The following is a 17,019-nucleotide window of genomic DNA, read 5'->3' as shown; positions in this document are numbered from 1 at the left end:
ACGGCTCGTCAGGCCACATTAAGGCGGCGTCCCACATCCCACAACTAGAAGGATGTGCAACTAAGATATACGACTGTGTACAGGGTGGGTTGGGGAGATAAAGGAGAAAAAAAAAAAAAAGATTGGTAACAGTTGTTAGCCCAGGTGCCAATCTTAAAAAAAATAATAATAATAATAATAATGAGTTCTGGTGATTGCAACCTCATGTCAAGTATTTACCTACAAATGGTAATAATGAAACTATTGGTTGCGTTCAAGAAAACTTTTGAGACAAAATAATAATAATAATATTACTGGACAAATTATGGATAAATATCATTAGATTCCAGCAGAGTACAATCCATCAGAAAGTGAGAAAAAACATGGGTAACGAGCGTGGCTTTTGAAAACACTTAGTGTGTCGGAGCAAGAGTTTAACAAAATTAATTACAGCCAGAACACAAACCGTCTCATTCAAAAGTGGACATGCAACTCATAAATAGGCAAATCAAGAGTTAACTCCCCCAGCTAGGAGGTTGGTGGGGGGGCCCTCTCTTTCAGTGCAGAGGTGTGATTCCTTAAGGCCACAAAGTCAGAAGGTGATTATCTGAATATCTTAGAAAAACCCAGGAGAGGCAGTTTGTCTATTCAAGATCTACTCTTTCTCCTACCCTGTCTGGGATATTTATCTTCAGGGCAGGGAAGGTCAACATAGAAACAAACCAAGGAGAGATAAGAGAGCTATGTAATTCTATATCCACTTGGACGGTTAGCCGGAGAGATTGGCAGTTGGAAATGCAGCTAGAGCTTGGCAAAGCACCCACACAGTCGGAGCCCAGAACTTGAAAGCCAAGGGAACTTTAAACAATTATAGTCCAACTCTCGCACTTTACAAATGAGAAAAATGAGACTCAAGAAGTTAATGATTGGCCAAGTCACCTGGCAAGAAGGTCAAAGAGCTGGGACAAGAATTCAGGCCTCCTGTCTCCAGCTCCAGAATTAGGACAGTATTTAATAAAGTCAAATACGTGTGCTACAAAAGCTGTGGTTATAATCAGGAGTGGAAATTGGCATTTAGAGTCATAAATCTTATTTGAGGGTCCCCTAACATTAGCAGCCTCTAGTACTAATCCTGATCCCAATCTTTCCTTTTTTTCCCTTTTTTTTTAATTGAGGTAACACTGGTTTATAACACTATAAAAATTTCAAGCGTATATCATTATATTTCCATTTCTGTGTAAGTTACGTCATGTTCACCACCCAAAGACTAATTACCATCCATCACCACACACATGAGCTCAGTCATCCCTTTCGCCCTCCACCCTCCTCCTTTCTCCGCTGGTAACCACCAATCTAATCTCTGTGTTTGTTTGTTGTTGTTGTTATCTTCTATTTATGAGTGAGATCGTACGGTATTTGACTTTCTCCCTCTGACTTTATTTCACTTAGCATAATACCCTCAAGGTCCACCCATGTTGTCACGAATGGCAAAAGTTCACCTTTTTATGGCTGTGTAGTATTCCATTGTGTATATATACCACATCTTCTTAATCCATTCATCCTTTGATGGGCACTTAGGTTGCTCCCAATTCTTGGCTATTGTGAATACCCCATCTTTCTTGAAACTCTCTTTTGGCTTCCATGACTCCACTTCCTAGTTCTCTCTCTCCTCTTGTTCTTGTGACCACTCATCTTTCTTCTCCTGAACAGTTGAAAGGGTTTTTTTTTTGCCCATCCCTTAAGTAATTGTGTTCCAAAGGGATCTCTCCTTTGCACTTTTGTCTTCTCTATATGCTTGCTCTCTGCAGGAAATCTCATCCATGCTGATGGCATCTAAACACACACATATACTCAGATCCATAGCTCCAGCCTAGATATCGCTTCTGCACTCCAGTCCCATATGTCCAATTGTCTAATGGGTATCTTCACCTCTCACTCAACCAGTGCAAAACCCCCTTTTTCCTGCTTTCTCTCTCTTAGTTAACAGCATGCACACAGTTGCCCAAGATAGCAGCCTCAGAGGTCTGCTGAGTCTCTTCCCAACCTGAAACTCAGTCAACTTGGACCCTGCTCCCCTCCTCACCACCACTCTTGGTTCCCTGCTCCCGTCTTCACCACCACTCCTAGTTCCATGCTCTCCTCCTCACCACCACTCCTAGCTCAGTGCCTCAGGAACTTTTTTTGGGAATATGGTAATTGCTTCCCAACTGGTTTTCCTGCATTCAGCCTCTTCCCACCTCAAACCCATCTTCCACATAACCAGAATAGTTATCTTTCCAAAACCTATCAGATTGTTTCCCTTTCCAGTTCTCTGTAAATCTATCTTACAGTATGACTTGTAGTAACCCATTCAAGACTGTGAACTCCTTAAGTTCAGGGAGGCTGTCTTATTCTGATGGCATTTCTAGAACTTTAGCCCAGTGTCTGAAACAAAATACACACTCATTAAATGTTTGCTAACTTGAAATGGATTCTGAACTCTGATTTCCTGGTTCTCTACAGAGAAGGTGAAAATGTTTTCTAGAGAAGTCCATGAGACACCTGGTTAAAATTTTCAGATGGACATGGGAAGATGAACGAGATAATGGAACCAAAAAGATCAATGGTGTGTCCGAGTCACGTAAGCCACACAGCCAGAGAACGTGTGAGACAGCAAGCAGGAAAGCTCCCGCCCCTCCCTATTAAAACAGGATAATGACGTAGATGGGGAGGCTGAATCTAGTGTCCATGCCACTGAGCAAACAGGAAGGCCAAGAGGAGCTGACCATACCAGCCAGATCAAACGCAACGGTCTCTGTAAGAACCTTTTCTCCCTTCAGTGTAGCAACCTACAGCTGGCAGCAGGTGACAGAGCACCATTCATACTCTGCCGGAACATTTGGGTTCTGCTGTTCCTGGTTTCCAAGCTATGCCTGAGGAGTGGGAAGAAAATATGGTATGACCAGCCAGAACAGCGGGTACAGAGAGCTCCAGGTTGCATGACAGCTTCCACACCATCCCCCACGTTTTCCTGCCTTTTTTTTCCCCCACCACTATCAAAATGTCAAGAAAGTTTATTACTCCTACTGCCAGGGAAACTATCTGCTATTCCAAATACAGAGAGGTGTGACTTATAATTTCCATGACCATTCAAGCTGCTCTTTGAAGAGAAATGAGACACAATGGCTGGTGCGTCACCACTCTAAGACTGATAGCATCATCAATGGCCCAACTTCCTCTTATTATTTTTACTTCATTCTATATTTATCATGCAGGAGCTCCTGCCAAGGGCTCAAGGCTGACAGATTCTTAACAACATGACTTTCCTGTACCCAACCCCCCAAACTTTAGCCCTGGACTCTGGCAGAGCGCACATGCATGAACACACACACACACACACGACAGATCCTGAGAAACAGACACAGTAAAGAAGGAAATGGCCATTGTCAAGGAAATCAGTCCTAAAGGAAGTGGCTAAGCGATGAGCATCACCAAGGTCAGTCTCAGGACACACTGGGGAAGAGAAAGAAAGGCGCCCGTGCTTTTGTGCCTGCTGACAAAGTCAGCTTCAGTCTGAGGGCCAACAAATCACTTTGGGTTCCTCCCGCCATCACCTTTAAGCTATAGGGGTATGTGGGATTTCAAAAGAAGGAAACAGCTATAGTCAGAAAACATGGATCTCTACAAATGTCTGGATTTCAAGTCTTGGAATACTTGGTTTACACCTGAGTTCTTTCATTGGATGACCTGGAATGCTGAATTTTCTAAGAACTGTATCCTCTGGAGATTAAGTAGCAGACACGAAGCTTTCAAGTTCAGGAGTTAGAAGACATGATAAATAGCACATCCATGTCTTTTTTTTCAGCATTATTTGTCGATTGCGATCTGAGATACTTCTCACTAAGTGATCTAAGAAGCCACAGAAAGGCAGCAGCGGTTCCTGCTAGGTCCCACTAGTCCCCAGTCATACTTCTGACTCCTGGTGAGGAGTGTCCCACATGTGCCACCAAAGAGTCCTCTGGCACCTATACCACATTTTAGCCAATGATTTTCATTTTCTGGAAAGTACTTCTATACTCCTATGATGGTCACAAAGCTCACATGAGTATCTTGGACCCTCTCTGAATCTTCATGTCATTTACTCTGCCCCAAGTTGCTTTCTTAGATTTTCCAGCCTTGTGAACTTTAGCCACAGCATTCCCTTTTGACCATTTCTGAATGGGAGATGCTTTAAGAAATGTGACATTAGATACTTGTTTCCCAAAGGTACTCTTCGACATGCAGCCCTCACCTGTGCCGTGGGGCTGCGCCCTGTGCCTGGTCTCCTGTGAGGCTCCCAGGTTTGGGAATCTTAACGTCTCTTCCATACTGGCCTATTCCTATGTGAGGAGGGATCATTTAGAACCCAGCATTACTTTGGTCGTTCACATACCAAAGTGACACTACCTCTTGAGAGTTAGTGAGAAGATCTGATGCTCACTGCAAATTTGGATATTTGGATCTCAGAAAGAGTTTTTGATCTGACCAGATTTGGTAACATGATATGGACAGCATAGCTACGAGATTTAAAAAGCGTTTCTTCAAATGCTGGGTTCCCTTCCTTTTCTGCACTAGAATGAATGCCATCTATTCTCTCGTAATATAAGATTGATGCAGGACAGAAACTTCATATCCTGGGATTTGTTTATCATGGAACCAATGAAAGCCTGGAGTAAATCCTTTGTTTCATTTTAGGAAAATTACAGATGTGCTGTTAGGTAGGTGTGCATGCACGTGGGTATGTGTGCAACTTCACGGCAGCTTCTATTATTTCTTAGCCTATTGTAGAGGATGAATTTGATTGCTGACAGCATTTGAGAAAAATAAACTAGCTTTTTGTGACAAGTCTGATGATTATAAATAATACATGTATCTTGTGAGCTCAATTTTCCACACTTCTGTGGCCTTTGAGATTTTCTTAAGCAACTCCTGAGGGCCTTAAAGACAGTGGAAGAACACCTAGGTTTCCATGGGTAGTGGAACCAGAAGTCACCCATAGGTTGACCAGAACCAACTAGACTAGAATTTTACACTAAGAAGGGATCCTGGAGATCATTCTAACCCAATCTTCTTGCTTTACAGTCCAGAGGGTCTCCTATTAGATTAGCAGCAGAGCCAGAACTAGCATCTGGTTCCCCTCTTAATCTAGGACTTTTCCCACAGACCAGGATGTGCATCCTAAGAAACTTCTCCATCTTAGAATTTAGTACTATTGCTATTAAGCCTTGGAATTTATAAGCATTTGTCTCAGGTTGCCTGGTTTTGATAGATTTAAGTAGAGTCTATTGGCAAAGGATCAAAAACACGGGGCAGGCACAAACTCTTTTCTGGGTTCTGTCCCTAGATAAATCTGACAGGCACCATATAATGATGAAGACCTGACACCCGCTCACCCAAAAGATATGTTTTATTAACAATAAAACAACCATCTGGATTTCAGCCAACATTACAGTGTTGGCACCAGGTCACTTCTATCTGCCTGTCTAGACAAATCCCTCTAATATCCAGGTACTTGGGGAAGCGAAATGAGAATTAAGTTATAAAGGAGTAGGAGATGCCAGTCCACTATATTACAGTACATTTCTCAAAACAATATCACTTCTCAAAAGTCAAAACACACAAGTTATAACATCTAATAAAGTATTTGAAAGAAGGGAAAGATCTTCCTATTCTTACATTCCCATATATCTTATCTTCCTGCACCGTGGTATGAAGCCCCCAAGGTATGATGTTATATCTAAACCCACCAATACCGATGTGTGCACATGCTAGCAATCCTCATCAGTCTCCCAGCCCAAACCCAGCTGATGTAACTTGGATGCCACCCCTTACGGGAACTCTTTTAGATGTCACCTGACCTAGGTTTGGAACCTGATTGCTATTATCCCACTTAATTTGTGAGGTCCTCAATGAATTTTAAAAAATGGGTCCATACACTTAGCCGAGAGGGTGTATACAATCATATGCTGTCAGCATTGCAACTGCAGAGTTGTCTCAAGAAAGAACCTTTAGGTGCCTGTCAGGTGGCATGTTGGTTAAGTTCCTGTGCTACATTTCGGTGGCCCAGGGTTTGCTAGTTTGGATCCTGGGTGCAGATCTACACACCGCTCATCAAGCCAGGCTGTGGCAGCACCCCACATAGAAGAACTAGAAGGACTTACAACTAGGATGTACAGCTATGTACTGGGGCTTTGGGGAGAAAAAAAAAAAGAAGAAGATTGGCAACTTATGTTAGCTTAGGGCCAATCTTCCTCACCAAAAACCCCCCAAAAACGTAAATACCTTTAGATGCTGCAGCTTTTTAGCTAGGAGAGGAAAGAAGGCAGGAGCAAATGGAACAGAGGAAAACCTCAGAATGAAATTGTTCAGTGGCTAGAAGTATATAGACAAGCTCCTACATGTACATATCATACACCAGTTTATGAGAATAAAATAGCTTTCTTCACGGCCCAGTTCTAAATGCATGTTCCATTATTTTCATTGTATTGTATATAAAATTATATATATGCCAGAGGAAGACTTCAGAGAATTATGGCCTGAGGGTTTTACATGTGACTGGGTGAGATCCCACGCTTCTTAGTATTTTGTGGTATTCTCTTGAACAAATTGAAACTAAGTGTGTAAGAGGATGTTTCCTTTTGGTTAGGTCCTGTTACATTCAGCTCAACCTCAGTCATGATAAAATTATGGCGAACAGTTCTACAGTTGTATTTTTGTGCTTCTATCACATAAAACCAGTGAGGCGATGATTTCTAAGCAGAAAGAAGTAGGAGAGATTAGACTAGTGATTCTTAACTAGGGGGGATTTTGTTCCCCCAGGTGACATTTGGCAACATTGGGAGACATTTTGTTGTTGTCACAATGTGTGTGTGTCACTGGTAGTTATTGGGTAGAGGCTGAGGATGCTGCTAAACGTCCTGCAATGCACAGGACAGTCCCCGCCACAAAGAGTTATCCAGCCCTAAATGCCATTAGTGCTGAGCTGGAGAAACCCTGGACAGAGGACTGGATCTAAATTGAATTAATACAGAGTCCAGTCTCAGTCCTCATAGCGTAAGACTAATGACAATGAAATCACTGCCTTTTGTGCCTCTGTTTCCCTATCTGCAAAATGGGGATCATGAACGTGTTCTTTATAATAGTATTATGAGGAATCATGAAACTATACGCGAAACACTCTGATTTCTTCAGAAGAGTCTCTATAAAATCAAAGCACAGTTATTACTCACTCTTATGAGCTCATGAAATTGTGTCTTAAGAACTGGACTCCTCCCCCTCAAAAAAAAATTCCTCCGGGAAAAGAAAACAAACCAGAAATGATCTCATCATGATTACACCTGCCACACCAAAAACAGACACAGTTCAGAGAAACTAAATTCTTTCCCTCCAGCAATGAAGTAAGCTGCGTCTGTAATTAAGACCTTAATAAGGGAGGCAGGAGGCCTGATGCAGACGCTGCGGGCTACGAGGCCCAGGGCTGCCACGCCAGGTTCCAAACAAGAACAAGGGAAATACAATCTCCCTCCTGCTTAACGCTCCCAGGTGTTCTCTGCGCGCGTCCATATCGCAAAATGGGCTTGCTCTCGTTTCTAAAGATGCCCATTTCTGCAAGGAAAAAAGAAAAGGAGCAGCTTATTATTTATAAGTAAATGCTATTTATGAGTCTACATGAAAAATTTACCTGGATCCACTTAAAAAAAAGCCTTTTAGATAATTTCCTGTCAAAAGGTTGCCATAAGGGAAAAGGGGTAGCACTCTTGACAGCTGATGGATCTCTGGAGCAGCCCACGTTGACTGTCTAGAGTGACCATGTGTTCCTGAACTTTCCAAGACAGTCGTAGTTTCAAGTATCCTTCCCATTGTCAGACCATATGTCCCATTTTTGGGTTTGTGAAACACAGATACATACCTGCAGAAATTACATATATATTTTAAACTAAAAATGAAAGATAGGCATTAGCAAGTATGTATCTTGCCAATGGGTCTGCCTTAGTTGAATTTAGGATTTGGGAGAAAAAAAGATAGGTCCTGGTAAGAATCTTCGATTCAGTCAATGCACGTGTTCTCTAATTGACAAGATGATCTTTACAAGGAAACAAGATCTATTCCAAGGGCCTCTGGGCCTCTGTGAGATTGTGTACAAGTCCAGCTCCACAGTGACTGGGGTCACGAAGAGAAAGAATGCTGTGGGACTAACTGTATTCCTAATGTCCCCTCCCCTCCCCCCTTTAAGGGCATGCTCCTCACACTTTGCTCTGAGAGAAAAGTGTCAGAGAATCAGAGAAGAACACAAAGGTCTGTCCCAGATGAGCACTCCAGGGGAAGGAGACTTCAGAATTTTGCTCTGTCAATGCTGCTGTGAGGTACTGCAATCCACTAACCCATTTCCTGCCACATTCTAAGTCATACCACAAATGATTCATCGACAAAATTCATCGACAGATTAGTGACATGTCCTGTTAGATACTAAAGGTTCTAAACTCCAGGAAAACTGGAGTTCAAGAAGCGTCTAGACGTCCACCTCATTTCCCTTCCCAGGGTTCTGGCTTTGCTTGTTATGGTTATTTGGGGTTGGGGGTGTAGGGGGAAATCCCAGCTTATTCTTTCAGAAGAGCACAGAGCCTGGGGACAGAGAGAAGCCTAGATGAATCCTGTGTTAGCCACATCTCCTGTAGGAGTGAGCTGCTAAATTAAGGGTAACAATGAGAATCAATGAGATTAAAGCTAGTTCATAATTAGCAAGAGACAACACAGGGTTTCCACATAACTAAAAGAAATTAGGAAGGATGTTAATGGCCCTTCATACTGTCTAAATACATATTGTTTTAATAAATAAAAAGAAGATCCCGTTCAAATCTTAGCTTTATATGCCTTCTGGTTACTGCAGTTTTCCATTGAGCTTCACAAATATTCCTCCCCACCCAACATACATACAGAGTAAAGAAAGGAATTAAAATTAAATTCAAAAGGAGCTATCAAACATTTTTGTGCAATATTTGCATTTTTACCTGTTCATGTAATATTACATATTCACAGCTCAATCTTTATTTCTAGAAAGCATAAACATCAACATTCCACATGAGAAACATTTTTGCTAACATCTTCTATTACCTTGACATACTAGAAATAGCAGAAGGAATTCTCACTTGCAACGTACGCACCAAGATTTGCAAAGGAATAAGGCACCTCCAAATCGACGGACACAGCCTTTGAATAAAGATCTTGAACTACCTATTTACACACCATTCAGCACCATTAATGGTTGGGGAGGAGGTTTCCGGGAAAGGGACTAGCTCTTTTTTAAGAATAAACTGGTATTTAATGTCCACGATGGGGCCCAGGCGTATGTATTTGCAACCATTCCACCGGCAATTTTAATATCTCCATAATGAGATGCCCCACGCCCCACCTCAACCATGAAAAATCACGGTCACACAGCATCACTACTCATATTTCCTGGAGTGCCCATTCCACTTTCCTCAAAGTATATGCCTCAGTCAGCTAGACCGTATTATCTGCTAAAAGTACCTTCTAAAAGACTTGCTCTTCCCAGTGGAGGGTGGAAAAGGTCACCAACAAGGCCATTTATCTTAAAATGAAGATTCCTCAGGAAAATAGTCTTTTGCAGCTAGGCTGTAATGTTCCCCAGGCATGCAGAGTCCTTATTAACCAGTAACAATTACGGCAGGGAGATGACTGGAATGTTGTAAGTAAATAAGATGGAGCAGGGTGTTGTTGACAAGTATAAACAAGTTTTTTTTTGGGGGGGGGTCCCTCTTTCCATGCCCATACTCTTTGCAATCATCCATTGCCTAGGAAACCGGCAGCTATTCTCTGCATTTTAAATTAGAAATATAGCATTTCTTCCCCGCGGCCCTGTTTTGTTCATCTTGGCAAGGAGCCTTGGTAATGAAGTCTCTACGTTACTGCAGAGTACTGCCATGGTCCCGGTGGCTGGCATTTTAAACCAATTTGTTTAGGTGTCTTTCTAACCCTAAAATGATCTAAAAATAGATCACTAAGACCTCTTACTTCACATCTACGTCACTCTAACTGACCGCAATAGGATAAGGGATATAGTTTACCCTTTATCCCCCAACTCATCTCCTTTGTGTTTGACCTTTGGTTTTTCACACTGATGACTTTCTCTTTTCCTTACTAATATTTTTGTTATGGATAAACAATTCTAACAAATGTTTCCTCTTAAATTTTTACCTGTATAATGCTTCTATATCTATATATGTGTAAATATATAATATACAGCTTCTAATGCATCATATAATGGCTGCCATTTTTAAATACCTACTGTGTGCTAGAAACTGATGATTTTCATATATGATATCCTTACAACTATCTGATAAGACAGATATTATTACTCCCATTTTATAAATAGGAAACAGAGGCCTAAAGTAGCTTGCCTGAAATTACACTGTTAGAAAGTAACAAAAGTGGGATTTGAAACAAAATTCATGTTCTTTCCACTATGCCATACAGTTTCAGATTCTTTGTAATGGTTACTTGTAGAAGTATTTTATGAAATTCAACATTTGTTGAGTATTTACTATGAGCAAGATCCTGTACTTTCAGGAATATCAAATCTTATTAGTAACAATGAAGATACCGAGTCGTTAATATATTAGCAAGTGGACACATAGGCATGCTGGTAAGTCCCTGTGTCAGGCGTCTGCATTTCTACAGCACACATCCAGGCCTCTGGGATACTAAACAACAGTCAATCATCTTAACCTGGTAAGGGGGATTTTGACATAATACCATCATCAGGTCTTGAGTCCACCCCATCCTTTCAACATCTATTGAGTATCTGCCATATAAGGAGAGCTGCGGCGGACCAGCACTGTCTACTTACCATACGCCAGGAGCCACGGTTAATACTCTACATTCATATATTATCTTATTTAGGCCTTAGAACAATAGTATGTGGCAGTCATTATCTCTATTTTACAGATAAGAAAACTGAGGCTCAAAGAGCTTCACTTGCCCAAGTTTACAAAGCATCAAGTCACAAGAAACAGAAATGCCTTTCTCCAAGGCTCACACTCTATCTTGTCTCTACTAGAGAACATTTGAGATTAAGGCACTGCCCCTTCAAGCCCATAACTGATCCTAGATCACACTTTTTAGTCAAGGACTTGTCTATCAATCTGCCTCTACATACAAATAAAGGGTGGGTCTCCAGAATTCAATGGGGCTTACTTCAAACTGGACAGCCCCAGCGGGCAACTTATATGAGTTACAGCTTCGTTTAGATAGTGGTTTCACCGAAAGGCATTAATAAGTAAGGCAGTGCTAACAGAGTAGGGCAGAGGTGAAAAACATACAGCCTATCCTAGGGGTCATAGGACAGACAAGGAGACAAAAGGTCAGGCTTTTGATTGTTTTATAGAGTGGATGGATGAAGAAACATGACTGGTGGGGAGTGACAGACTAACCAGGTCACGTAGGCACAAGCAGACAGGGGCAAAGGAACAGGAGCAGCAAGGGACCATGATTACCCAGAGCAGAGCCAAGAGGGAGGAGAGAAGGAGGCGCACACGGTGGGCTTTGAGAGTGGCAGGTCTGCGTGGGGGGTGAGGCGAGTCCTACAGAAGTCTGGTATCAGAGAACATAAGGAATGCTTGAATGAAAAAATGAGAGACGATGAGGTCATAAGGGCACAAAAGGCGGACAGAATTTGCAAAGGGCCTTGAAAAGTAGAGAGGAAGTTTCTTTTTGAAGTCTTTGAGGGGGCAGACAGGAAGCCACTGATGAAGTCTGAGAAGACTGATGTACATACACTCCAGCAAGGAAAGGATGCTAAAGGAATCCGTGGTGTGTTCCCCACTATGCAACGTGCTACACTTGGTGTTATCAAATCACCCTCAGTTTTCAAAGACTTTCATCCCTGTGCAGGTAAGTCATTTAGCTCTGAATATGGGTTTTCTCAATAAATAAATACATAGATAATAAAGGTAACACTTTTCAAAGCATCTTTTGGTGCTTTCAAATTCATAGATCCCACATAAGATTTAAAGAGGGGGCGCAGGAGTCTCTAATTTGGACTGAATGCAACAAATCATTTAGAAGAGAAAAAAGAATTTGAAACCACAGTGTCAGAGTGAGGAAAGAACTGGGAATTACAGAGTCATTGATTAAATCAAAGACCCTCGATCATTCCTTCTCAGGCCAGCTTGAGAAAATAAAATGTTTTCAAAGTCCCCTCAAAAGCTTTCATAGTATACACTTTCTTGTTTCCCAACCTACCGAGCCCACATTCAAGCAGATCACAGGAATCTGAATTTCAGAATGTGGTTTTCTTTGTTGTATTGTAAGTTTCATCTGTAACTTTTTTCAATCAAAACGTTTAAGAATGATTTTGTTGAACAGCAGACTAAATAACTAACTTAGAATTTAAATGTAGGCACACGGGGTTCAGAAGTTTGGCAAAGCCACAAAAGCTGCTCAGGTATTAGTGATCAGACAGGCAGTGCCTGCAGAGCACTGACCAAGCCTGGGCCTGCAATAAGTGGGCAGGGTGGGGGGGGGGGGGGGGGGGGGGGGCAGCACAAAGTGGGCGGAGTCTGGGGCCTGGGCCTGCACAAAGTGGGTGGGGCCTCCGAGGAGGGTGCGGATCTCTGCTCAAACACAGCTGTGCAGGGCCCTTCACTCACACTCCTGGCAAACAGCAGCAACAATCGGCCTCCAGACCCTCAAGAGGGAAGCCTTCACTGAGTAAGCCACTGCTATCCAGGCGCAGCCTCCTCCCCCCATTTCAGAACATGCTCTGAGTATTCAGAGGAGCTTGTGGAAAACACTTAATAAATGAAGCCCCCATAATTTACTATCACAGAACCTCAGACTGAATCCTTTTAAGAGAAACAGAACCTCAAGTACACATGAGAGTGACTGCAGCCTTCCTATGTACAAATAAAAAACACATAATGAAATAAAAATAGACTAGATACGTGCTAACCAAAAAAGTTTACAGAAGTAACAGCTTACATTCCACAGTTCTCAAGATTATTGTAAATACGTGGCTGGCCGACCTGGAGCTGTGTGTGAGTGCAAAATGAGTGCAAGTCTGGTAACTGTTCTCTAGTTACGATCCCCAAAGTAGGCAAACCAGATAATCTGGTTTAAAAAAAAAAATCTTCTAGTGGCTGGATTATAAATCTCTCAGGGAACATTTTTAAGTCTGACTGTGCTAAATTTATAGTGTATAGACCAACACAGTATTTAAAAGATAATTCCTGACTCCAGGATTTTACAATCTAATAATTATCTGGTTTTACTACCTAAGTGGCTCAAGTTAAACAAGTAACTGCCAAATGTGCATTTCACTTTGCTTTGCAGAATTACTGTCTAAAAAAAGAAAATAAGAATCTATCCTGCAGGATACTTGGGATGAATAGTCTTAAACTTCCTGGGAGAAGAAAACACCAGTCAGACATTTTCGAGAGGTCACAGATGGTTCTTTCTCTGACTCTAATGGTGATTTAAAGTCACAAGTTCTGGAGCCAGATTGCCTTGGCTCAAATCCCAGCTCCACCACTTTTTAGCTGTGTGGCTTTGTATAAATTGCTTAGCCTCTCTGTGCCACAATTTCCACATTTGAAACTGAGCATAATAATACCTGCCTCATGGAGTTATTGGGAGAGTTAAATAGGACAATTCTCTCCTTACCTCTTATGTCATGGTAAGTCTTAAGAAATGTGATTTATCACTCTATCTTTGTGTCACCTCCTCCACTTAAAATAACAAAATCCTATCCTGAAATAAAGTTGTCCATTATTAACTAGAGAGAAAATAGGCTTTATAAGAAGGGAAAGTAGATTGCTTCAGCTATTGGTTTATTTTATAGTCACCACAAGGTGTCAATCTGTCATTTGGTCCTTCGAAGTTGGTATTTTTGCTGGTGAAGGTGTCCACAAGCTAATAAAACTCATACAGTTACATCACTTGGCAGGGCATTTGTTCCACACTGGTAAGACCCGGCAAAGAGGAAGATTTTCTCCATGAATGACAATCGCAATTTACATTGTCAGTTGCCATGATGTTTCCTTTCCATAAGAGTAAAACTAAACATGATGAGGTCATTGAATAAAAGTGACTTTAGACTTTGTCACTTTTGTCACTTTCTAGATTGCAGCACTCAATGTTAATTTCAGCCATTTATACTTTCCAATAATAAAAGTAGAAACACATTTTCCCTTTTTTTTTTTTCCTGAAAGGCAGTTTTTATGAAACTGAAGGCATTCAGCCATAGGGAGAGGAGGGGCAAAGAGTCACTGGAGGCCGCCTGAGATCTGGTCCTGTCACTCTTCTCAAGGAAATACGGGGAAACCACTTCAAGAGAAAGAGCTTTCTCACCAGGGAGAAGGACTTGTTTTTGGATGCATCCTAAAGGCAAAAATATTAAGAATCTTCAAGATTATCTGTGCCTCTGATCCTTCCTATTGAGACAGATACTGGAAAGCTGATAGTACAGTGGTAGCTGATACCTATGTCTTCAGACAGTTGTAACCTTTCCAAGAACTGTAACTCATGTGTTACAGTAAAGACTTTCTGCATTTAGATTTAGAGCTTTGCAACAAGATTTATAGCTTTTGAACAAAAGATTTATCACTGAGGTTAGCCAGTGGCTATTAGCCAGAACCAAGTATTTACAACCTCACATTAAAAAAGGATGGGCCAGAAGCTAGATAATACAGAAAGAAAACAAAGTAACTCCCAGCTAGCACCATCCCGAACGTCAATAGAAATAGAAATTGTCACCCCAAAAGCATAGCCACCTTGCGAAAATTCATTTTAATAACAGCACGTTTGTTTAAACGCACTAGGACTCGTGTCTATTCTAGAATAGAAATATTCATCCTGCAAGGAATATTCATGCCCAATTCATTACAATCTGCTTCTGTATGGTGTCTCTGGAAGATGCTTGCCTGGTTAGGTGGGGGCAACGTAAACAAAACGGAACATGCCAAGCATGTTAAAATCCTTTTGCCAAGAATAAACACACAAACAATGGTGCAAAATGCATGGGAAAATAATGCTGCCGAAGTATTATGACACTGTGAGCTTCAGGGACAATAAGCTCCCTGGAGCCTTCAGACCCTCAGTCCATTCACAGGCCAATAAAAGTGCTTTCAAGAGATTGCAAATACCCATTTGTTCTTACATCCAACATCATTTAAGGATGTCAAAATTCTCCGTCATGAGCTGTATAATAGTACCTGGGGCTTTCAATTTCTCCCCTGAAAAGTGCACCTGGGAGACTGCTTCCCAAACCAGACGCTTAAAGCAAAGGCTGAAAACTGCTCTAAGCCAGTCTGGGAGACTCAGCAGTTGGGATTCCTCTCTTCTTATGGCTCCCGGGACAGTGGAGGCCAGGCCTCGGGGAGCCGGGGAGACGTGAGCTAACGCCTGCTCCGCGGCAACTGACCCACCCTCTGACCCGCAGCGGCTGCTGTGGACCAGCTCGAAGACTAACTCCGCACAACGTTTAGAGCAGACGGCCCCGGGGGTGCAGTGAACTCCCGGCGCGGGGCTTAGAGGCTGGCTCTCCGCCTGCCCGCTTGTATGCCGCCCTCAGTGACAGAGACCCATCTCAGAACTCTGTGGGGCACAGAAGGAGTCCCTGCAGAGAAGCTGTCACAGTGGGAAACACACCCCCCCCCCCGGAAACCTTATGTAAAAGGCACCTTCTTACCTTATACTTCATCTCGGCAGCAGTGAATTGAGCCGTTTTCCTACCCTAGTCAGACTGCATTAAGCACGAGCTGTCCGCCCCATTTAGTGCAGTGAGCGCTAAATGAAAGTAAGAACGCTCCGCGCCGGCCGGGGTGTCAGTCGCAGCTCGCCCAGCGCCCGCACGGCTGCGCTCGCCGAGCCTCTGAGCTCACTGGGCAGATCGAGGCGGGCTCTTCACGGGCCACATTTGCATACCGCCCCTCCATTGGCTAGTGGGCCAAGGTAATACGCATGCCCCGCCCACCTCTTAACTTCAGAAAACTGACAAAGAACTTGTAATGTGATCATTTTTTTTACACTGTCAGAAAGGGTGGAAAATAAAACAAAGTGGGGAACCGTCCCGAACCTTACACCACCCCCCCAAAACCCAGGAAAAGGAGATAAATTCTTTTCTTTTTTTAAAGTTAACCTAAGTTTTAAAGAAATCGGATTCACAAAACAGTCTGACAGTCGTGTTTCCTGTGACCTAGCAACTCCTTCATAAACCCATTTCATTTCAAAGCCATTCACCTCACAATCTCTACATGAAACGAACTCGGGGAACAAAAGGTTTTCTGTCTCTGGGCCCCTTTTTACTAACTACCCCTGCTGATATCTCTCTCTCTCTTTCTCTGCTCTCTCCCCTCCGCTTTTTCGTGGCTGTTTGCTTTTTTTGTTCTTTTCAATGTTCAAAGTACTTCCCAAGTCAGTCTGCAAGGAGCCAGAATACAATTCTCCCTCAGTGAAAAGGAGCTCCCTAGCAGGAGCACCAGGGTTTCCCTGGCTGGGTTCTCACGAGGGCCCCACAGAGTTGACTGTCAGCCACATTCAGCGACCTTCTCCGGGCTGTGCTGAGGATAAAGGTTAGAGGTGACCTCTCAGATGGGGCTGGCCAGGGCACGCCCTATACATCATCACTGTCCACTGAGTGCTGTGTTCTTTCATGGCTGGCATTTCTAGCTCCAGCTTTGAACACTGCAGTTTTTCCTTCTGACCTCTCTCCTGAAGATGACCCCTTAACCCACCAACGCTTATTATCTGGGGAACAAAAAATGCCCACTGTTTGACGAGCCTGGTTAAAAAGACCAGTCTCTTCAGTGAAGCATAGAACATTTGGTTCAGCTTCATGGTTTCTATAGAGAAAGAGATCCCTCAGGAGAGGACAGAAATGGTCACCTCCAACAACTCTTCTGAAGGATGGAGTGGTCAGAGGAGAATTCCTTTTCACTGAGCCTGGGCACTGAGACCTGGTGAGTGCAGACAATACTAGCCCTGAGGGGGAGGGACTCCAACCAG

At 42.7% G+C, this 17,019-nt stretch overlaps 1 protein-coding gene across 2 annotated transcripts in view; it reads right to left on the bottom strand.

Moving 5' to 3' along the window:
* NEDD9 (neural precursor cell expressed, developmentally down-regulated 9) overlaps positions 1-15,875 on the bottom strand; it is a 46,886-nt gene extending 31,011 nt beyond the window's left edge. For both annotated transcript variants that reach the window (XM_046640370.1, XM_046640371.1), the window contains exon 1: positions 15,704-15,875. In XM_046640370.1, the coding sequence (XP_046496326.1) occupies positions 15,704-15,715 (12 nt within the window). In that variant the 5' untranslated portion in view covers positions 15,716-15,875. The remainder of the gene's footprint in view (positions 1-15,703) is intronic.
* Positions 15,876-17,019: the final 1,144 nt, after the last annotated feature.

This window comes from Equus quagga, chromosome 15 (genome assembly GCF_021613505.1).
Source record: "Equus quagga isolate Etosha38 chromosome 15, UCLA_HA_Equagga_1.0, whole genome shotgun sequence".
NCBI lineage: Eukaryota > Metazoa > Chordata > Mammalia > Perissodactyla > Equidae > Equus > Equus quagga.
The sequence above is the reverse complement of the archived record's forward strand: the minus strand, read 5'-3'. Positions and strand labels throughout refer to the sequence as shown.